This window comes from Carcharodon carcharias, chromosome 14 (genome assembly GCF_017639515.1).
Source record: "Carcharodon carcharias isolate sCarCar2 chromosome 14, sCarCar2.pri, whole genome shotgun sequence".
Taxonomy (NCBI): domain Eukaryota; kingdom Metazoa; phylum Chordata; class Chondrichthyes; order Lamniformes; family Lamnidae; genus Carcharodon; species Carcharodon carcharias.
The window spans coordinates 148,741,487-148,766,845 of NC_054480.1; the positions used below are offsets into that span (position 1 = coordinate 148,741,487).

The 25,359-nt window shown below is 41.6% G+C and overlaps 1 protein-coding gene across 8 annotated transcripts in view; it reads right to left on the reverse strand.

The window, feature by feature from the left end:
• The window catches only part of nfic (nuclear factor I/C), a 551,184-nt gene that overhangs the window by 223,053 nt on the left and 302,772 nt on the right, over positions 1 to 25,359 (reverse strand). For all 8 annotated transcript variants that reach the window (XM_041204240.1, XM_041204236.1, XM_041204237.1 and 5 more), the window contains exons 4-5: positions 9,922 to 9,996; positions 6,942 to 7,065 (exon numbers count right to left, since the gene is read on the reverse strand). In XM_041204240.1, coding sequence (XP_041060174.1) covers positions 6,942 to 7,065; positions 9,922 to 9,996 — 199 coding nt within the window. The remainder of the gene's footprint in view (positions 1 to 6,941; positions 7,066 to 9,921; positions 9,997 to 25,359) is intronic.

Below are 25,359 nucleotides of genomic sequence, written 5' to 3' on the forward strand. Positions count from 1 at the left end.
TATTCAATTCATTGTAAGAAAAGTCCTGCAATGTATTCTTTCATTGTAAGAAAAGTCCTGCAGTGTACTCTATTAATTGTAAGAAAAGTCATGCAGTGTAATCTATTCATTATAAGAAAAGTCCTGCAGTGTAATCTATTCATTTTATGAAAGGTCCTGCAGTGTACTCTATTCATTGTAAGAAAAGTCCTGCAATGTACTCTATTCATTGTAAGAAAAGTCCTGCAATGGAATCTATTCATTGTAAGAAAAGTCCTGCAATGTATTCTACTCATTCTAAGAATAGTCCTGCAATGAATTCCATTCATTGTAAGAAAAGTCCTGCAATGAATTCCATTCATTGTACGAAAAGTCCTGCAATGAATTCCATTCATTGTAAGTAAAGTCCTGCAGTGTATTCTATTCATAGTAAGCAAAGTCCTGCAATAGATTCTATTCATTGTAAGAAAAGTCCTGCGAAGGATTCTATTCATTGTAAGAAAAGTCCTGCAAAGGATTCTATTCATTGTAAGAAAAGTCCTGCAATGTATTCTATTCATTGTAAGAAAAGTCCTGCAATGTATTCTATTCATTGTAAGAAAAGTCCTGCAGTGTATTCTACTTATTGTAAGAAAAGTCCTGCAACGGATTCTATTCATTGTAAGAAAAGTCCTGCAGTGCACTCTATTCATTGTAAGAAAAGTCCAGCAGTGTACTCTGTTCATTGTAAGAAAAGTCCTGCAGTGCACTCTATTCATTGTAAGAAAAGTCCTGCAGTGTACACTATTCATTGTAAGAAAAGTCCTGCAGTGCACTCTATTCATTGTAAGAAAAGTCCTGCAGTGTACTCTATTCATTGTAAGAAAAGTCCTGCAGTGTACACTATTCATTGTAAGAAAAGTCCTGCAGTGCACTCTATTCATTGTAAGAAAAGTCCTGCAGTGTACTCTGTTCATTGTAAGAAAAGTGCTACAATGTATTCTATTTATTGTAAGAAAAGTCCTGCAGTGTACTCTATTCATTGTAAGAAAAGTCCTGCAATGTATTCCATTCATTGTAAGAAAAGTCCTGCAATGTATTCCATTCATTGTAAGAAAAGTCCTGCAATGTATTCCATTCATTGTAAGAAAAGTCCTGCAATGGAATCTATTCATTGTAAGAAAAGTCCTGCAATGGAGTCTATTCATTGTAAGAAAAGTCCTGCAATGGATTCTATTCATTGTAAAAAAAAGTCCTGCAGTGTTCACTATTCATTGTAAGAGAAGTCCTGCAATGTATTCTATTCATTGTAAGAAAAGTCCTGCAGTGTACTCTATTCATTGTAAGAAAAGTCCTGCAGCGTACTCTGTTCATTGTAAGAAAAGTGCTGCAAGATATTCTATTCATTGTAAGAAATGTCCTGCAGTGTACACTATTCATTGTAAGAAAAGTCCTGCAACGTATTCCATTCATTGTAAGAAAAGTCCTGAAATGTATTCTATTCATTGTATGAAAAGTCCTGCAGTGTACTCTATTCATTGTAAGAAAAGTCCTGCAGTGTATTCTATTCATTGTAAGAAAGGTCCTGCAGTGTATTCTATTCATTGTAAGAAAAGTCCTGCAATTTAAACCATTCATTGTAAGAAAAGTCCTGCAATGTATTCCATTCCTTGTAAGAAAAGTCCTGAAATGTATTCTACTCATTCTAAGAAAATTCCTGCAATGTATTCCATTCATTGTAAGAAAAGTCCTGCAATGTATTCCATTCATTGTAAGAAAAGTCCTGCAATGGATTCTATTCATTGTAAGAAAAGTCCTGCAGTGTACACTATTCATTGTAAGAAAAGTCCAGCAGTGTACTCTGTTCATTGTAAGAAAAGTCCTGCAGTGTACACTATTCATTGTAAGAAAAATCCTGCAATGGATTCTATTCATTGTAAGAAAAGTCCTGCAGTGTACTCTGTTCATTGTAAGAAAAGTCCTGCAGTGTACACTATTCATTGTAAGAAAAGTCCTGCAGTGCACTCTATTCATTGTAAGAAAAGTCCTGCAGTGTACTCTGTTCATTGTAGGAAAAGTCCTGCAATGTATTCCATTCATTGTAAGAAAAGTCCTGAAATGTATTCTACTCATTCTAAGAAAATTCCTGCAATGTATTCCATTCATTGTAAGAAAAGTCCTGCAATGTATTCCATTCATTGTAAGAAAAGTCCTGCAGTGTATTCTATTCATTGTAAGAAAAGTCCTGCAATGTTTTCCATTCATTGTAAGAAAAGTCCTGCAGTGTATTCTATTCATAGTAAGAAAAGTCCTTCAATGTATTCTATTCATTTTAAGAAAGGTCCTGCAATGGATTCTATTCATTGTAAGAAAAAACCTGCAATGGATTCTATTCATTGTAAGAAAAGTCCTGCAATGGATTCTATTCATTGTAAGAAAAGTCGTGCAGTGTACACTATTCATTGTAAGAAAAGTCGTGTAGTGTACACTATTCATTGTAAGAAAAGACCTGCAATGTATTCTATTCATGGTAAGAAAGGTCCTGCAATGTACTCTATTCATTGTAAGAAAAGTCCTGCAGTGTACTCTATTCATTGTAAGAAAAGCCCAGCAGCGTACTCTAGTTATTGTAAGAAAAGTGCTGCAAAGGATTCTATTCATTGTAAGGAAAGTCCTGCAATGGATTCTATTCATTGTAAGAAAAGTCCTGCAGTGTACTCAATTCATTGTAAGAAATGTCCTGCAGTGTACACTATTCATTGTAAGAAAAGTATTGGAGTGTATTCTATTTATTGTAAGAAAAGTCCTGCAGTGTATTCTATTTATTATAAGAAAAGTCCTGCAGTGTATTCTATTCATTGTAAGAAAGGTCCTGCAGTGTATTCTATTCATTGTAAGAAAAGTCCTGCAATTTATTCCATTCATTGTAAGAAAAGTCCTGCAATGTATTCCATTCATTGTAAGAAAAGTCCTGAAATGTATTCTACTCATTCTAAGAAAATTCCTGCAATGTATTCCATTCATTGTAAGAAAAGTCCTGCAATGTATTCCATTCATTGTAAGAAAAGTCCTGCAGTATATTCTATTCATAGCAAGAAAAGTCCTGCAGTGTATTCTATTCATTGTAAGAAAAGTCCTGCAATGTATTCTATTTATTGTAAGAAAAGTCCTGCAATGTATTCCATTCATTGTAAGAAAAGTCCTGCAGTATATTCTATTCATAGCAAGAAAAGTCCTGCAATGGATTCTATTCATTGTAAGAAAAGTCCTGCAGTGTACTCTGTTCATTGTAAGAAAGGTCCTGCAGTGTACACAATTCATTGTAAGAAAAGTCCTGCAGTGTACTCTATTCATTGTAAGAAAAGTGCTACAATGGATTCTATTCATTGTAAGAAAAGTCCTGCAGTGTATTCTATATATTGTAAGAAAAGTGCTGCAATGTATTCTATTTATTGTAAGAAAAGTCCTGCAGTGTACTCTATTCATTGTAAGAAAAGTCCTGCAGTGTATTCTATTCATTGTAAGAAAGGTCCTGCAGTGTATTCTATTCATTGTAAGAAAAGTCCTGCAATTTATTCCATTCATTGTAAGAAAAGTCCTGCAATGTATTCCATTCATTGTAAGAAAAGTCCTGAAATGTATTCTACTCATTCTAAGAAAATTCCTGCAATGTATTCCATTCATTGTAAGAAAAGTCCTGAAATGTATTCTACTCATTCTAAGAAAAATCCTGCAATGTATTCCATTCATTGTAAGAAAAGTCCTGCAATGTATTCCATTCATTGTAAGAAAAGTCCTGCAGTATATTCTATTCATAGCAAGAAAAGTCCTGCAGTGTATTCTATTCATTGTAAGTAAAGTCCTGCAATGTATTCTATTCATTGTAAGAAAAGTCCTGCAATGTATTCTATTTATTGTAAGAAAAGTCCTGCAATGGATTCTATTCATTGTAAGAAAAGTCCAGCAATGGATTCTATTCATTGTAAGAAAAGTCCTGCAGTGTACTCTGTTCATTGTAAGAAAAGTCCTGCAGTGTACACTATTCATTGTAAGAAAAGTCCTGCAGTGTACTCTATTCATTGTAAGAAAAGTGCTACAATGGATTCTATTCATTGTAAGAAAAGTCCAGCAGTGTACTCTGTTCATTGTAAGAAAAGTCCTGCAGTGCACTCTATTCATTGTAAGAAAAGTCCAGCAGTGTACTCTGTTCATTGTAAGAAAAGTCCTGCAGTGCACTCTATTCATTGTAAGAAAAGTCCTGCAGTGTACACTATTCATTGTAAGAAAAGTCCTGCAGTGCACTCTATTCATTGTAAGAAAAGTCCTGCAGTGTACTCTATTCATTGTAAGAAAAGTCCTGCAATGTATTCCATTCATTGTAAGAAAAGTCCTGCAATGTATTCCATTCATTGTAAGAAAAGTCCTGCAATGGAATCTATTCATTGTAAGAAAAGTCCTGCAATGGAGTCTATTCATTGTAAGAAAAGTCCTGCAATGGATTCTATTCATTGTAAAAAAAAGTCCTGCAGTGTTCACTATTCATTGTAAGAGAAGTCCTGCAATGTATTCTATTCATTGTAAGAAAAGTCCTGCAGTGTACTCTATTCATTGTAAGAAAAGTCCTGCAGCGTACTCTGTTCATTGTAAGAAAAGTGCTGCAAGATATTCTATTCATTGTAAGAAATGTCCTGCAGTGTACACTATTCATTGTAAGAAAAGTCCTGCAACGTATTCCATTCATTGTAAGAAAAGTCCTGAAATGTATTCTATTCATTGTATGAAAAGTCCTGCAGTGTACTCTATTCATTGTAAGAAAAGTCCTGCAGTGTATTCTATTCATTGTAAGAAAGGTCCTGCAGTGTATTCTATTCATTGTAAGAAAAGTCCTGCAATTTAAACCATTCATTGTAAGAAAAGTCCTGCAGTGTACTCTGTTCATTGTAAGAAAAGTCCTGCAGTGTACACTATTCATTGTAAGAAAAGTCCTGCAGTGCACTCTATTCATTGTAAGAAAAGTCCTGCAGTGTACTCTGTTCATTGTAGGAAAAGTCCTGCAATGTATTCTATTCATTGTAAGAAAAGTCCTGCAGTGTACTCTGTTCATTGTAAGAAAAGTCCTGCAGTGTACACTATTCATTGTAAGAAAAGTCCTGCAGTGTACTCTGTTCATTGTAAGAAAAGTCCTGCAGTGTACTCTGTTCATTGTAAGAAAAGTCCTGCAGTGTACTCTGTTCATTGTAAGAAAAGTCCTGCAGTGTGCACTATTCATTGTAAGAAAAGTCCTGCAGTGTACTCTATTCATTGTAAGAAAAGTCCTGCAAAGTATTCTTTGCATTGTAAGAAAAGTCCTGCAATGGATTCTATTCATTGTAAGAAAAGTCCTGCAATGTATTCTATTCATTGTAAGAAAAGTCCTACAATGGATTCTATTCATTGTAAGAAAAGTCCTGCAGTGTACTCTATTCATTGTAAGAAAAGTCCTGCAGTGTATTCTATTCATTGTAAGAAAAGTCCTGCAGTGTATTATATTCATTGTAAGAAAGGTCCTGCAATGTATTCTATTTATTGTAAGAAAAGTCCTGCAATGTATTCTATTTATTGTAAGAAAAGTCCTGCAATGTATTCTACTCATTCTAAGAAAAGTCCTGCAATGTATTCCATTCATTGTAAGAAAAGTCCTGCAATTATTCCATTCATTGTAAGAAATGACTTGCAATGTATTCTACTCATTCTAAGAAAAGTCCTGCAATGTATTCTATTCATTGTAAGAAAAGTCCTGCAATGTATTCCATTCATTGTAAGAAAAGTCCTGCAGTGTATTCCATTCATTGTAAGAAAAGTCCTGCAATGGATTCTATTCATTGTAAGAAAAGTCCTGCAATGGATTCTATTCATTGTAAGAAAAGTCCTGCAATGGATTCTATTCATTGTAAGAAAAGTCCTGCAGTGTACACTATTCATTGTAAGAAAAGTCCTGCAATGTATTCCATTCATTGTAAGAAAAGTCCTGCAGTGTATTCTATTCATTGTATGAAAAGTCCTGCACTGTATTATATTCATTGTAAGAAAAGTCCTGCAATGTATTCTATTCATTGTAAGAAAAGTCCTGCAATGTATTCTATTCATTGTAAGAAAAGTCCTGCAGTGTATTCTATTCATTGTAAGAAATGTCCTGCAGTGTATTCTATTCATTGTAAGAAAAGTCCTGCAGTGTATTTTATTCATTGTAAGAAAAGTCCTGCAGTGTACTCTGTTCATTGTAAGAAAAGTGCTGCAATATATTCTATTTATTGTAAGAAAAGTCCTGCAATGTATTCTATTCATTGTAAGAAAAGTCCTGCAATGTATTCTATTCATTGTATGAAAAGTCCTGCAAAGTATTCTATTCGTTGTAAGAAAAGTCCTGCAATGTATTCTATTCATTGTAAGAAAAGTCCTGCAGTGTACTCTAGTCATTGTAAGAAAAGTCCTGCAGTGTACTCTGTTCATTGTAAGAAAAGTCCAGCAGTGTAGTCTATTCATTGTAAGAAAAGTCCTGCAGTGTACTCTATTCATTGTAAGAAAAGTCCTGCAGTGTACTCTATTCATTGTAAGAAAAGTTCTGCAGTGTACTCTATTCATTGTAAAAGTCCTGCAGTGTACTCTCTTCATTGTAAGAAAAGTCCTGCAGTGTACTCTATTCATTGTAAGAAAAGTCCTGCAATGTATTCCATTCATTGTAAGAAAAGTCCTGCAATGTATTCCACTCATTGTAAGAAAAGTCCTGCAATGGATTCTATTCATTGTAAGAAAAGTCCTGCAATGGATTCTATTCATTGTAAGAAAAGTCCTGCAATGGATTCTATTCATTGTAAGAAAAGTCCTGCAATGTATTCTATTCATTGTAAGAAAAGTCCTGCAATCGATTCTATTCATTGTAAGAAAGGTCCTGCAGTGTATTCTTTTCATAGTCCCTTGTGGGTTATAGAGTTTCAGTCACATACCCACTCGATGAGCTGCTTGGCAAAGTTCTTCTCATCCCCGCACTTGGTGGGTTCAAATCATAGGCCAAGTGACCTTGTAACTCTCCGAGAGAGAAATTCGGCCCTGTTCCTGTCACAATGGGAGCTAAAAATGAAAGAAATCAAAACATATTGTTAAAACTTGTAATCAAAATCAGATTTAAAACTCTTTACAGGATTGTCTGCATCTCGAAACTGAAAGTTCAGTTTCTATACAGGAAAATTTAGATTCTAGTTACTGAGCAGTTCTAACAACCACAAAACACACAAAAGTTGAGTAATCTGAATGCAACTGTTCACATTTCTTTCAAAATATTTACAAAGATTTGTTTAAAAAATACAGTTAAACAGTAGCAGTGACTGTGAGATAATCTAAATGTCCTCTGTACATCTTGTTAATGAAATCCATGTAATTTGTTTAGCCTTCTCCACCCACCTTCCTATGCTAAACTGGAATTGTTTGTTATGTTATACACTGCCATTTGCAGTATTAGCTTCTATACGGTCCCACTGTTCTTGTGAGGGTAGATAGGTCTTCACATCTCCATCAATGTCTATTTTCAAAGAGATGCATGATGGCAACCTGGTGATATCATTCCTGTACTATTTCCCTCCCCTTAATATAGGGAGTCACTTGTTAGCACCTCTCTCTCAAGAGCTCAGTCAACTTCCATCAAACCTACATCCTCACACCTTGTGATACTTAAGGTAATACTCATTAGCACTGTGTGCTTACTCCAACTTAAGAGCAGGTATTCAGTTTTCTTTTAAAATATTTTAAATTTGCAGTGGTCCATCCAAATGACTGCTAAGTACAAATGATGCTATTGGTAGCAATTATACAGTGATAACACAACTGCTTATTGCTTTATTGTTTCTAATAAGATAAGATGAGAAAGGCCTTTATAGTAGATTGTTTCCACACGAGACACTACAAGGAATGTAAAAGGAGGACACTTGTGTAGAACGTAGAATCCATTTGGAGTTATCAGTGTTGGACTTTTTAAAAATCCATGTAAAATACTGACTGAAATGCTCCAAACCCTTGGGTAGGGTATGACATGCCATGACATGGAGCATCTGGGAGAGCAGGAAAAACAAAGGGAGTGGAAGAGTTAAAACAGGATAAACAATTTAAAGAATTGTAAAAGCAGCATCATATGTAAGAACAACTTTGGTAGAACGTGAACACCTCCGTCAATTCAAAGGGGACAAGTAAAAGCAAAGAAAACAAAGAGAGTAACAATTAAATGAGGAGTATTTGTTAGATGTAAAATTAAATGGGAACAAATGAGATCAAAAATATAAGTAAAATTAGAAGGGAACAAGAGGAGAAATATAACAAAAAGAAAAATAACTGACAGAAGTGAATCCAAGATAGATACCATAGCATGTATTTGTTACGGGTGTCCACAAATGAGACAGCTAGATCTTTACTTAGGCAAGTGGATAGCCATTTGTGACAAAGGACAATACCTTCAGGATGGTAAACTAGAGTTAGAGCAGTACAAATATAATAGAGGTTAGACAGGGTATTGATGGGAACTAATGGTAATACCCATGTCTGGGGTAAATTACAGAAGGGAGAAAGAAGATAGCAACCTTAAAAGCTCATATTTGAGGACTGGCACAAAACGCTGATTTGGACTGTGCAAATTAGTGATTCCTGACATGGTTGCAGTGCTTGGAAAAAGAGGGGAGTTGATAAAAAAAAACTGAGGAGGTAAATGAGCGGGTGGTGGCATGCTGTAAAAACAAGCTACCTTCATAAGTAACTGAGAATCCTTGCTGGAAGAAAAGTGACGAGTACAGTCTGCATATAAACTAAGCAGGAGCAAAGAGGTAACGTTCAAGTAGCAGTAGGAACTCATTTAAGATAGATGGATGTGGGTGCAAGCGGGGAGGCATAGATTTAATAGGTTCCCAAATGAGGCACATCATACAGTGGAAGGCAGTTAACAGGTATGTGGAATACAAATACCTAGAGACAAGCATACAGTAGCAGGAGTTCAGGAATGGCCAGACACTGGGGAACATGAGAAGAAGCAAATCTATAATAAAATATATACACATGAACACTAGAAGCATTAGAAATAAGATACTGGAACTGGATACTGTTGTGGCTGTTGGGAGCTAACAATGTGGTGGAAATGTCATAAACATGGCTAAATCCTGAGGTTGGAAATGAATCTAACATTCAAGAGCGGAGAGCAAAGGCAGAGTTCCCAGAAAAGGAGATCATGTAACCCTATCCTAGAAAGTAAAATAGATTGACCCAGAATCTTGTTTAGGCCAGTTTTCAAACTGGCAGATTGTGAGAAAATGATCCTCCAGAAAAGATGACAGAAACTGGAGCTTTTCAGGCTGGAAAGGAAGCATGAGACATGCTCTTAAAGTGATACATTAGATTGTTACAGATAGAAAAATCTTAACCAGAATATTACTTTAAATTAAACTGCAAGAGAAGAGCAAGGTGACACAAGTTCAAACTAGCTCAGGACTGATATCAGGAAATTTTTGTTTCCACAAAGAGTGTTTCACATGTGGATTGAATTTCTAGGTACAGTAGTGGGGAAGAAAACACTGAAATCATTTACAAAGAAACAACAGGATGCTACAACAGGGAGTTGTTAGAGATCTTTCTGGGTGGATGAATTAAGATTGGACGAATGGCCTTGCTCATGTGTAATTATCTTACAATTCAACCCCAGAAGTTGAATTAACTGTTTCCTTACAAGCATCTTTGAAATGAAAGCTAATTATTTTACCATAATGGAGTAGCAACTTACATGGTTTTATCTAGGATATAGCATCAGTTATAAATAATAAAACAGTGAAAGGTTTTAAGTAAAACTACAAATGGCCACTATTTCTAATAACAAATCTGGAGACATTCTTTAAGGGTCTATGTTAAATACGATACCATAGCTATTAAAGTGACTTGGATAAAAACAACACTTACTTCTGGATACCTGCACTAGCTCATTTACATTGAAGACGCCTGAAGTCACAAAGCTGTCCTGAAATTCTGTGTGTTCTGCAAAAAACGAGACATGACAAGTCAATGAACATCTTGTGAAAGTATCACTTTGTTCTCAATGAAAGGAGTGTGAGCACTATGTTGAGGGGAGGCATTTCCCAAAGGTGCAACACTCATCATCTTAGAGCATAACACCAAATTTGAGGAACAGGAATGCTATGGTCATAACAATATTTTCAGCACTGGTGTCAGAATTCTCTTTTCTTTCCATGCTTGAACCACACAGTTGTCATTACATTAGAATCAGAGAATGGTTACAGCACAGAGGTGGGCATTCAGCCCATCCTGTCTGTGCCAGCTCTCTGCAACAGCAACTCTTCTAGTTCTGCTACCACAACTTTTCTCCATAGCCCTGCAATTTTTCTCTCTTCAGTTAATTATCTAATTCTCTTTTGAAATTCACAATTGAATCTGCCTCCACCACTCTCTCTGGCAGTAAAATTCCAGACCCTAACCATTCGCTGTGTAAAAAGATTTTTCCTCATGTCATTTTTGCTTCTTTTGCCAATCACCTTAAATCAGTGTCTTCTGATTCTCAATCCTTCCATCAATGGGAACAGTTTCTCCCTATCTATCCTGTCCAGTCGCCTCATGATGTTGAGCACCTCTCTCAAATCTCCTCTCAACCTTCTCTTCTGCAAGGAAAACAGTCGGTTTCTCCAATCTCATCATGTAACCGAAGTTCCTCATTCCTTGAACCGTTCCCATGAATCTTTTCTGCACCCGATCTAATGCTTTCATCTCCTTCCTAAAATGTGAGGCCCAGAACTGGTCACAATATTCTAGTGATGGCTGTACCAGTGTTATACACAGGTTTATGATAACTTCCTTGCTTTTGTACTCTATGCCCATATTTATAAAGCCAGGGATCACGGAGAGGAATAAGTGTGAATCTTTACGCAGAATTTAAACAATAAGCCTTCTTCTTACATTATATTCAGTTGTTGGATGTTACAATCTCGTACCCATTTAGGATTCACTCCCTAGTCACAAGCTACAAATGTTCCACCTGTAACAGCATCACCTTTGCACTCAATTCTTCTCATAGCAAAGGGAAAAAACACTTTCACTGTTGTAGGGTGTCCTGGTTCCACAGTTTATCATGGACATCTCATATACACTGTAGAAGACTGTTTTTAACAGAAGACAAGTCACCACGACCAGGGGAGGACCTGCTACAATACAGGAAGTGACTCTGTTTGAGGCTGGGAGTTGAGGCTGTAGCAATGAAATGTGAGAGGGGTGACAAGAGATGTTGAGGTGGATGGGCAAATCCCTGCTGAGAACTACTGGTTCACTTTAATTTACTCCTTCCTATCCAGGTCAATATATTTAAATTTGCATGGCATTCCCCTGTAGATGAACAGACCTTATTCCAGGTCTGTATGAACCCTTACATTTGTATATATTTGTATCTTTGGCAGAATGGCACAACACACAAAACCTGTATGAAGCTGTCCTCCACACTGTGTCACGAGAATTGGTATGCTGCAGCCCAGTTATATCAATCCCAGAGTATATAAAGAATATAAGAGAATGCTGAGGTGTATTCAACGAGCACTGAAAAGCTGAAGCAGGAAGAACAATAGGCTCCTTGTTAGAGGATGAGAGATTTGCTTCCAGTAGAGGCGCAGTTGAACCCAGATCTCTCAGGCCCGCTTATAAATGAGTATTTTCAGAGAATGATGGGCTGATGCAGTTATTGACTATTTGCTTAGGAGATTCTACACCATGGTGACAAATGTGAAGGGGTCTGTATTTCGCACGTGGGCTTCTCATACAAGGAATAGAAAGCATCAGACATCCTTGGCAGTGAAGGCAACTCAAGGGCCATCTGCTACACAGGTGCTGACGGCTAAAGCCTTGTTGCCAGCCTTGGGCATTGGGATGAATTCACGGAATGCTGAAATAAAGGCTCTTGCTTGCAATATAAACTCTCAATCGACAGGCTCACAGAAAAGGTAGCTCAGAACAAGAGGTTTAGGCCAGGGTTTTTTGGCATCACAGAGACTCCATGGAGACTCCAAAATGGTGGACAGACTCCAGATCCGGAAGTCTCACCCTCTTGTCCGGCAGATCCCATTTTCGCCACAGGGGAAAGGAGTGTGACTCACACATGAAGGAAACCAGAACTCCGCAGGCGATCTTAAGTTCAGTTTTAATTGACAGCTCAAAGAGGTTATTAAAGGATTAGCTGTCTTTGATTTTCAGTTATGAAAACAAGTCTGTTTATATAAGGGATTAAATACTAGAGGGGATTTAAAAGTTTTGAAAGGGCTTTCATGAATGGGACTTCTTTTTAATATAGTGAAGGCTGTAATAGATACTTAGAGCTTTATTTTATTCCATCTCAACATGGTTCATGAGGTCTGCCAATGGTGGTTTCTGGGTGAGTGGATTGGAGGGTATTGGGACAATGCTTGGTGGGTGAGCATGAGTTGACATTAAGTTGACATTGTGGACTATATGGGGCTGATTGAGGACCATGAGCTGGCATGGAAGGTACGAGAACTACTGGGGGTTGGTGGGGGCATGAGTTGGCATAGAAGGGGCATAGGGAATGGTTGGGTTGTGAGGGTCAAGGGTTAGATGGCCTGAAATATGAACAAACAACTGGCACAAAGTCCTAGAGAACAGAGGTGGGCTTTTTAAACAGCCTGCTTTATCACTCATAGCCCTGTGGCCGCTTCCAATCTGCGTCCGGGGGTGTTGAACCCAACCCCATGTCAGCCCCACCCCCACTGAACGATGATCCCCCCTATTCGGGGGAATATCTCCCAAGGCAGATGCAATGAGCCAGGAAACTTCCCCACTTGCACTACCCACCTCTGGAGTGAAAATCCGGGCTTTAGTATTTGCCTTGCACAAATTGTCACGTTATGGGACCTGCAAAATCTGGACCTATGGACAGAATGGCCTAGAAGCCAGAAGAATGGAAAGATTAGAACAGACACTGGGCGGTAGATTTTACCGGCCCTTTGGAAACAGGCTAGAAGGTAGGAGGGTAAGTAAAATGGCAACGGGAGGCATTGCGAGGGGACCCCGATGTCTTCCCGCTGCCTGAGCATATTACTAGTGGAGGAAACTTCAGTAGGACAGCCATCCACTGGGCAGGACAAGTTTGCCAATTAAGTGACCAATTAAGGGTCTAACAGTGGTGCTGCCAAGACTGCTGAACTCTGATTGGGCTGACAGCTCTGGAAGGCAGGCCACTGCCCTCAATTGGACGATAGTCCTGATGGCTGCCTCTTAATTGGCTGCCCTTTGTCCTATCACCTACCGTTGTGGGGTTAGTTCCCACTCTCGGTCCTGGCTGCAGTCCTTCCTCCGTGCTTGAAATATTCAGCCCTGGATGTCAGTGCTCTCTTTCCAGGTTGATCTAGCTCCACTGCTGTGTCTCCCATACCCTCTCCCAACCTCTAACAACATAGGAGCCTGAAAGCCAAAATGCCCCTGCAACAGCAGAAAATTTTCAGCCTAAAATCGGCCCAGCACAGAGATCAGGAGCACTGAAGGATACCATTAGTTTTAGCTACAGTGGGTAGGAATGATCCCTAGCAGACACGTTTTGAATCCTTACACTTCTTCAAACAGGAAGGGGATATAGATTGCTGTAGAATTAAGGCACAAGTTAAAGCTGCTAGAAAACCCAGAATTGAACCAGGCTTGCTATAGAGAGTTCAGAGGGGAAGTGAAAAAAGAAACAAGAGAGACAAAGAGAGAGTATGAGAAGAGACAGGCAACTAACATAAAGGGGAATCTAAAAGCCTTCTATAGGCATATCACCAGTATAAAGATAGTAAGAGATGGGGCCATGCCAATTTGGAACCCAAAAACGTATCTATGCATGGAGAAAGAAGACACAGCTGAGGTACTAAATGAATACTTTGCACCTGTCTTTAGCAAGGAAGAAGATGTTGCCAAAGTCATAGTGAAGGAGGAGGCACTTGAGATAGTGGATGGACTAAAAATGAACGAAGGCGTGGTATTAAAAAGGCTGGCTGTACTTAAAGATCATAAGTCACCAGGACCAGAAGGGATGCATTCAAGGTTTCTGAGGAAAGTAAGGGCAGAAATAGCGGAGGCACTGGTCATAATCTTCCAAACACCCTTAGATAGTGAAGTGGTGCCAGAGGACTGGAGAATTGCAAATGTTACACCCTTGCTCAAAAAAGTATGTAAGGATAAGCCCAGCAAATGCAGGCCAATCATTTAACCTTGGTGGTAGGAAAGCTTTTAAAAATTATAATCTGGGATAAGATTAGTTGTCACTTGGGCAAGTGTGGATTAATTAAGCAAAACCAGCATAAAGGCAAATCATGTTTAACAATTTGCTTGAGTTTTGTGATGAGTTAAACGAGAGAGGGTTGATGAGGGGAATGTAGTTGATGTGGTGTACCATGGACTTCCAAAAGACATTTGACAAAGTGCCATATAATAGGCTTGTCAGCAAAGTTGAGGCTCTGAAATAAAATAGACAGTGGCAGCATGGAAATGGAGAGCAAATGGTTGTACTTCAGACTGGAGGAAGGTATATAATGATGTTTCCGAGTACAATACTGCTGCTTATTTGATATATATTAATGAGTTGGACTTGTGTGTAATGTGCAAAAATTTAAAAATTTGCAGTTGACACAAGACTTGTGAACCATGAGCAGGATAATGATAGACTTCAAGGTGGTATAGACAGGCTGGTGAATGGGCAGACATGTGGTAGATGAAATTTAATGTAGGAAAGCATGAAGTGGTACATTTTGGTTGGAAGCATGAGGAGAGGCAATATAAACTAAAGGGTACAATGCTAAAAGGGGTACAGGAACCAAGAGATCTGTGGGTGTATGTGGACAAATCACTGAAGGTGGCAGGCAGGTTGGAAAAGCGTTGGAAAAAGCATACAGTATAATAACAGCAAAGTTATGATGAATCGTTATGAAACAATGGTTCTGTCTCAAATGGAGTATTGCATCTAAATCTGGGCATCGTTCTTTAGGAGGAATGTGAAGGCTTTAGAGAGGGTGCAGAAAAGATGCTGGGGTTATTCTCCTGAGAGAAAATTGACAGGAAATTTGACAGAGGCGTTTAAAATCAATTGAGAGCAAGACAGTGTAGATAGGGAGTGCTTGTTCCCTTTGGCAGGGGAGTCAAGAACCAGAGGACACCAATTTAAGGGTTAAAAACAAAAAAACTGCGGATGCTGGAAATCCAAAACAAAAACAGAAACAGAAATACCTGGAAAAACTCAGCAGGTCTGGCAGCATCGGCGGAGAAGAAAAGAGTTGACGTTTCGAGTCCTCATGACTCTTCAACAGAACAGATCTGTTGAAGGGTCATGAGGACTCGAAACGTCAACTCTTTTCTTCTCCGCCGATGCTGCCAGACCTGCTGAGTTTTTCCAGGTATTTCTGTTTCTGTTCCAATTTAAGGGTGACTGGCAAAAGAACCAAAAGCAACATGAGAAAACACTCTGATGAAGAATCATATTGGACTTGAAACATTAACTCTGATTTTCTCCCTACAGATGCCGCCAGACCTGCTGAGTTTTTCCAGCACTTATTGTTTTTATTTCACATCTCCAGCGTCTGCAGTATTTTGCTTTTATTTATATGAGAAAACATTTTCCGTTTTACATAGCGAATGGTTATGATTTGGAATGCACTGCCTGACATAGTAGTGGAGGCAGATTCAATAGTGCCTTTCAAAATGGAATCGGATAAGCACTTTAAGATAGAAAGTCTGCAGGCTTATGGATGAAGGTTGGGGTGTGGAATTGGTTGAATTGCTCTCGGAGAGGTAGCATAGACTCGACAGGCCGAGTAGCCTCCTCTGTACTGTAACCATTCTATGATTATGATTTGCTTTAGTGACTGGAAGCCAGTGTCCAGTGAAATACCACAGGGATCTGTGCTGGGTCCCCTATTATTTGTCATTATATAAGCGACATAGGTGACTATATGGGGGGTAGGATTAGTAAGTTTGCGGATGACACAAAGATTGGCCGGGTGGTTAACAGTGAGGTTGAGTGTCTTGGGCAACAGGAAGATATAAACAGGATGGTCAAGTGGGCAAATAAGTGGCAAATGGAATTTAACCCTGAAAAGTGTGAGGTGATACACTTTGGAAGGAGTCATTTGACAAGGAAGTATTCAATGAACGGCATGACGCTAGGAAGTTCTGAGGAACGAAGAGACCATGGCGTGTGTATCCATAGATCTCTGAAGGTGGAGGGGCATGCTAGTGGGGTGGTGAAAAGGGCATATGGGACACTTGCCTTTATCAATCGAGGCATAGATTACAAAAGTAGAGAGGTCATGTTGGAGTTGTATAGAACCTTGGTGAGGCCACAGCTGGAGTACTGTGTGCAGTTCTGGTTGCTATATTATAGGAAGGGTGTGATTGCACTGGAGGGTGTGCAGAGGAGATTCACCAGGATGTTGCCTGGGATGAAACATTTAAGTTATGAAGAGAGGTTGGATAGACTTGGGTTGTTTTCGTTGGAGCAGAGAAGACTGAGGGGCAACTTGATCGAGGCGTACAAGATTATGAGGGGTATGGACAAGGTGGATAGGGAGCAGCTGTTCCCCTTAGTTGAAGGGCCAGTCACAAGGGGACATAAGTTCAAGGTGAGGGGCAGGAGGTTTAGGGGGGATGTGAGGAAAAACTTTTTTACCCAGAGAGTGGTGAGGGTCTGGAATGCACTGCCTGGGAGGGTGGTGGAGGCAGGTTGCCTCACATCCTTTAAAAAGCACCTGGATGAGCACTTGGCACATCATAACATTCAAGGCTATGGGCCAAGTGCTGGTAAATGGGATTAGGTAGGTAGGTCAGGTGTTTCTCATGTGTCGGTGCAGATTCGATGGGCTGAAGGGCCTCTTCTGCACTGTGATTCTGTGATTCAGCGATCGCATTCTAGCTGGCCATTAATTGATCCCTGCAAATGGGATCCTCCTCTACTGGAGCTCATGGGGCCATTAATCACAGCCAGCACATTGTGAAAACCAACAAGGCTGTGGTAGCCAAGTGCATATGCTAGCTGCACCCCCCCCACCACCCCACACCCCATCCCCCCACCACCCCACCTCCCCCCACCCATCCCCCCCACCACACCCCCCACCCCCAACCTCCCCCCCCCCCAGCATCGATCGATCGGAAGTGTGATGCACGAATTGGTTCTGACAAACAAAGTATGCAAGATCTGGTAGATGCACCTGTGCACATAAAATACAGTGACATATTCCCTGCAGAAGGTGTCCTGGTATCCCCACTTGGTGCTGGGTTATGGAAAGAGGCTTTTATAATGTTGCAAATGTAATTGGCTCCAACATAGCTCAATATTATTGCATTCGATAATCAAGTTCAGAATTTAATTAATCCCAGTTTATGAACATTTAATGCTACAGACAAAAAGTTCATGGAGCTGCATGGTCAATCTATTTTTATTTTTAATACATTATGGAAGTAAATGGGTTAATACCTCCAGTAAAAAAATGAATTTAATATAAGCATGGCAAGAATATGCATAGTAACAGAGCCAATGATGCTGTGTTGAGTTAATTAGAACAAGTTAGTGCGTAAATAGGAATCCTGTGGTGCAGCGGACTGTTATTGAAATGGTACTAATAATAGTATGACCACACACTTGATGGGTATGACAGTGTAGTGATTATGGTACTGGATTAACAACCAAAATGTTTTAGCATCAAATCGCACTGTACTTCTACCAGCTAAGTGTCTAGGGCTACATAGAGGGAAAGAAGGCAATAACTAACCCTCTCTCTACATCTAGCAACTTAAGAGGCTTGCAACTACAGGGATACAACCTCAAGGACAGCAAACTCTCTTCTTGGTGTTTCCTGGAAATTGGGCAGCTTGCTGGCCACTGCCTTCTCAGTGGTATTTACAATGTGGCAGCTGGTGAAGGGACAGCAGGTACCCTTCCAGCTGGGGAGGGGGAGCGTCAAGGTTGAGGAATGGCAACAGGCCTTGCCACCCATTTTGTTAGGGCGAGGTCAAAGAGGAAAACCCAGCCAAACAACTTGCTTTATACTGCATCCTAGACCAGCACTCATGCTGATTCTTCATGCTGCTACTCTCCAGTGCGTTGTGCCATTTTTTCATTTTAACAAACTTGCTTATGTCTTCCTGGTCGCAACCATTGCCTAGGCAATTTGGCAGGCATTAAATCAGCTCCTAGGCCTCTACCAATATTGTTCTTACTCAGTTTGATCTTATTAGCTTTACCATCAAATGGGAGGTATAATTTCTTCACCCATAATTTTCCTGATCACCGCTGAGCAATCCAAGGGAGTTGCCATTTTAAAAAAAAAAATCATTTGTGGGATGTGGGTGTTGCTAGCTAGGCCAGCATGTATTGCCCATCCCTAATTGTCCTTGAAAAGGTGGTGGGGAGCTGCTTTCTTGAACCGCAGCAGTCCAAGTGGAGTAGGTATGCCCACAGCATTGTTAAGGAGGGATTTTGACCCAGCAACAGTGAAGGAACCATTATATATTTCCAAGTCAGGATGGTAAGTGGCTTGGAGGGGAACCTCCAGGAGGTGGTGTTCCCATGTATCTGCTGCCCTTGTCCTTCTAGATGGTAGCAGTTGTAGGTTTGGAAGGTGCTGCCTGAGGAGCCTTGGTGAGTTTCTGCAGTGCATCTTGTCGATGGTACACACTGCTGCCACTATTTTTTGGTGGTGGTGGAGGGAGTAAATGTTTGCGTTTGGGGTGCCAATCAAGCAGGCTGCTTTGTCCTACAGAGTGTCAAGCTTCTTGAATGTTGTTGGAGTTGCACTCATCCAGGCAAGTGAAGAATATTCCATCACATTCCTGACTTGTGCCTTCTGGATGGTGGACAGGCTTTGGGGAGTCAGGAGATAAGTTACTCACAATAGGATTTCTAGCCTCTGACCAGCTCTTGTAGCCACAGTATTTATGTGGCTAGTCCAGTTCAGTTTTTGATCAATGGTAACCCCCAAGATGTTGATAGTGGGGTGGTTCAGCGATTGTTACACCATTGAATGTCAAGGGGCGATGATTAGATTCTCTCTTGTTGGAGATGATCATTGCCTGGCAGTTGTGTGGCGTGAATGTTACTTGCCATTTGTCAGCCCAAGCCTGGTCTTACTGCATTTGGACGTGGACTGCTTCAGTATCTGAGGAGGCATGGATCTTAAATTTCCAGAAGGCATTTGATAAAATGCCACATCAAAGATTATTGTGGAAAATGGAAGCTCATGGTGTAGGGGGTAACTTATTGGCCAGGATAGAGGATTGGCTGGCTAACAGGAAGCAGAGAGTAGGCATAAATGGGTCTTTTTCAGGTTGGCAAGATGTAACGAGTGGTGTGCCACAGGGATCAGTGCTGGGACCTCAACTGTTTACAATTTATATACATGACTTGGACGGAGGGATGGAAGGGATAGTTGCCAGATTTGCTGATGACAAAGATAGGTAGGAAAGTAATTTGTGAAGAGGACATAGGGAGGCTACACAAAGATATGGATAGGTTAAGTGAGGGGCAAAGATCTGGCAAATGGAGTCTAATGTGGGGAAATATGAAATTGTCCATTTTGACAGGAAGAATAAAAGAGAACATATTATCTACATGGTAAGAGATTGCAGAGCTCTGAGATGCAAAGGGATCTGGGTGTCTTAGTGCATGAATTGCAAAAGGCTAGTATGCAGGTACAGCAAATAACCAGAAAAGCTAATAAAATGTTATCATTTATTGCGAGGGGAATTAAATACGAATATAGGGAGGTTATGCTTCAGTTGTACAGAGCACTAGGGAGACCACATCTGGAGTACTGTGTACAGTATTGGTCACCTTATTTAAGAAGGGTGCATGTGTTGGAAGCAGCTCAGAAAAGGTTTACCAGACTAATACCTGGAATGGGCGGGTTGTCTTATGAGGAAAGGTTGGACAGGTTAGGCTTGAATCTACTGGAGTTTAGAAGAGTAAGAGATGACTTGAATGAAAAATATAAGATTCTGAGGGGACTTGATAGGGTGGATGCAGAGAGGGTGTTTCCTCTTGTGGGAGAATCTAGAACTAGGGGTCACTATTAAACATGACGGAGGTGAAGCAAAATTGTTTCTTTCAGAGAGTCGTGAGTCTTTGGAATTTTCTTCCTGCATATGCGGGAGAAGCAGAGTCTTTGAATATTTTTAATGCAGAGGTGGATAGATTCTTGGTAAGCAAGGGGGCAATAGGTCATCGGGGTAGGCAGGATGCAGATTTCAGATCAGCCATAATCTTATTAAATGGCAGAGGAGGCTCGAGGGGCTGAAAGGCCTACTCCTGCTCCTTGTTCACATGTTCATATAAAAATTATGCAATCATCAGTGAACATCCCCACTTCTGACCTTATGATGGAAGGAAGGTCATTCATGAAGCAGCTGAAGATGGTTGGGCCAAAGACACTACCCTGAGGAACTCCTGCAATGATGTCCTGGAAGCTGAGATGACTGACCTCCAACAAACACAACCATCTTCCTTTGTGCTCGGTATGACTCCAACCAGCAGAGAGCTTTCCACCTGATTCCCATTGATTCCAGTTTTGCTAGGGCTCCTTTTAATGCCACACTCGGTCAAATATTGCCTTGATGTCAGGGGCAGTCACTCTCACTTCTCATGCAGCGAACTGTTTGTACCTTCAAAAGAGAGCGGCACTAAGCCCTGTCTGGGCCTGAGATCACGGCATACAAAAGACAGGTGTAATACTACGTAATATAACACACAGTCAATATAGCATCTTGGAGTAAGTCTGCTTGTCTAAAGAATTGAAGAGGAATTTTCAAAACAGTCTGGCTCCTAGCCACACGTCATTCTGACTTGGAACAATATCGCCGTTCTTTACTGTCGCCAAGTCAAAATCCTGGAACTCCCTTCCTTACAGCACTGTGGATGTAGCTACATCACATGGACTGCAGCAGTTCAAGAGGGCAAATCACCACCACCTTCTCAAGGGCAATTAGGGATGAGCAATAAATGCTGGCCCAGCCAGCGACGCCTACATCCCATGAGCGAATTTTAAAAATTGGACTTTTTTTTTTGCATTTTGCCATTCTCAGATTAGATAGCTGCTGTTGGGTGAATGAGATATAGCGAATTCTGATGGCTGTCAATTACTGTTCGGGGTAAACTCAATATACCAGTTGGTCTTTTCCTATCCATCATTTTAGAACATTCTCGTGTGCAGGGGCAGTGTGACAAACACCATCTTCTGCCCTGCATTAAACCATAAAATATTTCTATATTGTAATCTTTCATACAAAACTGAAGCTCGGCTAATGTACAGTAACTTAAAAATAGGGTTCTGCATCTACACTGAATTAAATTCTTCCGTCTTTGTCTCAGGACTTGACATGCAATGTTGCCTGAAGTCAGCAATTAGTTGCAAGAGATGACAGCCCACGCCCCATTTTTATTTGCATTTATATGATGTTTTCATGACCTTAACCCAAAGCACCTCACAGCCAATGAAGTAGCTTTGAAGTGTAGTCATGCAGAGAAACAGCAAACTCCCACAGCAAATAATGAAATAAATCTGTTTTGGGTGTTGATTGAGGGATAAATTTTAACCAGTCCAAAGGAAAATTTCCCAGTTTTCTTCAAATAATCCCATGGCGTCTTTAACATCCATCTGAAAAGGCAGGTGGAGCCTTGCTTTAACACCTCAGATTAAATTAGCAGCTTAGTTCTCTGGAGTTGGACATGAAGACACATTTCTGATTTAGAACCAAAGGTGGTTCCAGTGAGCTGAGAATGCGACCAGCGAGACACAGTTGACTGGTTATTACGCTGAGATTAAATCTAATCATGTCAAGAATAGCTTAGGTCTGCAAATTTGTCACTGAGAGAGGAAATGGAACTCATTGTCAGTGATTGACACTCTTCTAAGAGGGTTTCCTTACTGATGCAAATATCAAGATATTTCATTTCACAATAAATGTCCCTCGAGACAGTAATGGGGCTGCTAGCCACATCCCCATCTGTTTGAAAAATCAAGGGCTCCTTCAAAGAAGCTGCCCTGGAATATTAATTGACTGTGTTTATGTCCATGATATGAGGGCACAACATAACTTTGTGGGCAAAAAGAAGCGCAACGGTGTAAATGATCATCAAGTCAAGAAATAAGTTTAATATTGTTGTGTTGTATTTATTTTTTGTATCTTTGTGGATTTCTTTCTTGCAATAAATTTAATTGTAACATAGGGGTTCTGCCCTAAGTGCAGCAGTGGGCGTGTATAACAACGTTTTACCTGCCGGCCGCAATGGCAGCTTCTCACGCCGTATCATCCCAAACCCGCCGCTTTAATTATACATTCCCGGGAAACAGGCTGTTTCGATGGTGGGTGGTCTCTCGTTCACCCGTTATGCCATCACACCGGGTACCACATTTAAAGTGCAGCCATATGCAAACCTCTCAGTGCTTCCAGCCCACGACTGCTGCACGGAAGACATGGCCCCAAAAGGCAAGAAGACTGCAGCCCCCAGGTTCAATCATGAATCTCTTGAGCAGATGCAGCGGAGGCCTGCCGTGATGTTCTCTACCTCCATTCTGGCCGCAGAATGGGCAGCAACATCACCAACCAAGCTTAGGAGACAGTGGTCAGCATCACAACCATGCAAAAGCGGACAGCCATCCAGTGCCAAAAGAGGGTGAACGATCTCCTCCGTTCCGCCAGGGTAAGTCACTCTTCTCATCACTCTCAACTCACACACTCACAAACCCATCACACACCCACAGGGCCCTCACTCACTGCCAGTGCAAGGGACATCACCATTCATTCTCTCTCACACAAACCTTTATTGTCTTCATCCCGTCCATGGGACCACTCACCACCCACACATGCCAGGCATACTTATCATCTGGCCTGGCAGACATCCTGCTTACACTCTATCTCTATTCACGCAGTACAGGTTGGGACACAAGAGGGAGAGGTCACAGACCGGTGGAGGAATGCCTGAAATCAAGATCTTTACGGACTTTGAAAACAGAGCCATCCAGTTACCCGGCGAGGATCTGAACCGGTCCTGGGCTGACAGTGAGGTCAGCGCTGCTCTACCAAGTGAGGATCCAGCAGTGCGACATCCATCTATCAGACACCCATGCTGTGAGTGATGTGTCCTGTTTCACAGGCCACTGACATGCATTAAATTTCTCTCCTTGCTTTCACAGGCACATCTGGGAAACAGCCAAGAGAGACCATGACCCAGGACCTCCAATCAAGCCCCAAGGGAAGCTCAGAAGAGGAATCCACTCAAACCCTCCCTGAAGTCCCATCACAGCCTCACCCACACCCTCCCCCAGCGCAGAGATACACACCTCGGTGGGATCCAGCTTTAGAGCAGCCTTGGGATCACAATCTGCTGAGCACATTGCACTTTCTGGTCCACAGAAGGCAGCGGCAGGGACTTCCCAGGTGTCCAGCACACAGAGGACTGTTGGAGGGAAGAAATTTGCTGAGTCCGAGTCAGATGAGGAACCTCTGGCCTCGGTCATGTCACAGTTGCTGGAGCTGCAAAGACAAGCTCGGGAACATCAGGAAGGGATGTGCACTGCACTCCTCAGATTGCAAGGCACGATGGAGGAGTCCGTCCGTCTTCAGGCGGAGGTGATAACACCGGCGTGCCGAGGTCAACAATGTAGGATGGCAGTCGCCATGGAGACCTTGGTCCAGGACTTCACTCCTGCACTGCTGAGTCAGCTGAACTCCATTGCTGATGCCATAGTTGGCCTACAACAGTGTGTACGCAAGAGGGGTGCAGGGCAGCCTGATCTCACTCCAACTACCCCTTCTCCTCAAGGAGTCAGCCAGAGACCTTCGGGCACCCAAAGGGAGGTGGATTAGCAAGCGTACCCCCGGGAGCCATCCATCCAGGTGACTCTGGGAGTGTCCGGCCCATTCAAATCCCCTCTTCTTGTGACCTGAACAGTTCCAGCTCCACAAACTGAGGAGGGTGCCACTGCCACACAGCAGGAACCCAAAAGCAGGCTGGGGCCCTCCAAGTCTCGGCTGTCCAGAGAGCACCTGCCAAGGTCATCACAGACAGGGTGTAGCAGTCAGCAGGCTGCCTCCACCTCCACTGTGGATGCTCAGGGAGCACCAAGACGTAACAGCAGGGTTAGGAAAGTTAGGAAGATATAGTTGCACAGCCTGGGGATGGGTGTTAATCACTTGTACATACTGCTCATGACTGTAAATAAACTCCCAAGAATGTCTCCCTGCCTCTGGCTCCTTGTTCGTGTCACGCAGATGTGAAATATTTTTGCACAAAATCAAAGCAGGTGTCTCAGTCCTGGGCTTCTTCCCTATGCTTTGTGCAGCCTTCAGGCCAAAGCAATGGTCCAACCTAACACTCCGTGGACATCTTACCAAATTCCCTCAACGGTGCTGGTCATTGCTGCCAGAATGTAGTGGGCAGACATCACAGAGTTCCCTCATTCTCTCTGTGTGCTCTCAGCACCTTTAAGATGGGGCTGGCCCCCATCTCTTCAGCATCTGTGGCCAGTGATGCTGTACTCCTGAAGGGGTCAGGTGCTGAAAGCATACAAAGGATCAGGTGCTTTTAAAGTTTCATGACTGCGTCTCTAGGATATGACGCTGATGACAGAGCACAGGTGAGCTGCCCTCGGCCAGACAGGAGGCCGACATTCTCAGAGGCTATGTGAAGATCTTTGGAGTGCCCTCATTGCATGTTGTCATCATCCTCCACAAATCTAGCAGCTATGAGGGCCTCCCACGCATGCCTGCTTCATCTGGCCAGTGGGAGGGCCTCATGGCCGTCTTTGAGGACCCTTCATCTTCTTCACCATCAAAATCCTCATCAGAGGAGACGTCCAACTCCTGCATCTCTTCCTCAGCCAGTTCCTCTCCCCATTGCTCCGCCAGGTTGTAAAGGGCACAGCAGGTGACGATGATGCATGACACCCTCTGTGGACTATATTGCAGGGGCTCCACCCGACCGGTCCAGGCACCAGAATCTCAATTCTAGCATCCCAATGGTTTGTTCCACCAAGTTACGAGTTGCAGCAGTTATAGCGTCGCTCTGCTACAGTCTGAGGCCCCCGCACAAGTGACATCAGCCACGGTCTCTGCAGGTAGCCCTTGTCCCCTAGGAAGCAACCCTGCAGCCTCTGTGAACCCTGGAAGACATCAGGGACCTGTGACCGACTGAGAATGTAGGAGTTATGGACACTCCCTGGAAACCGTGTGCAGACCTACAGGATGTGTTTGTGGTGATCGCACACCAGCTGCACATTCAGCGAATGGAAGCCCTTGCAGTTGACCGCTTGTTGCAACGGAGATCTGAGCATCACATTAGTGCAGTCGATTGCACCCTGCACCTGTGGG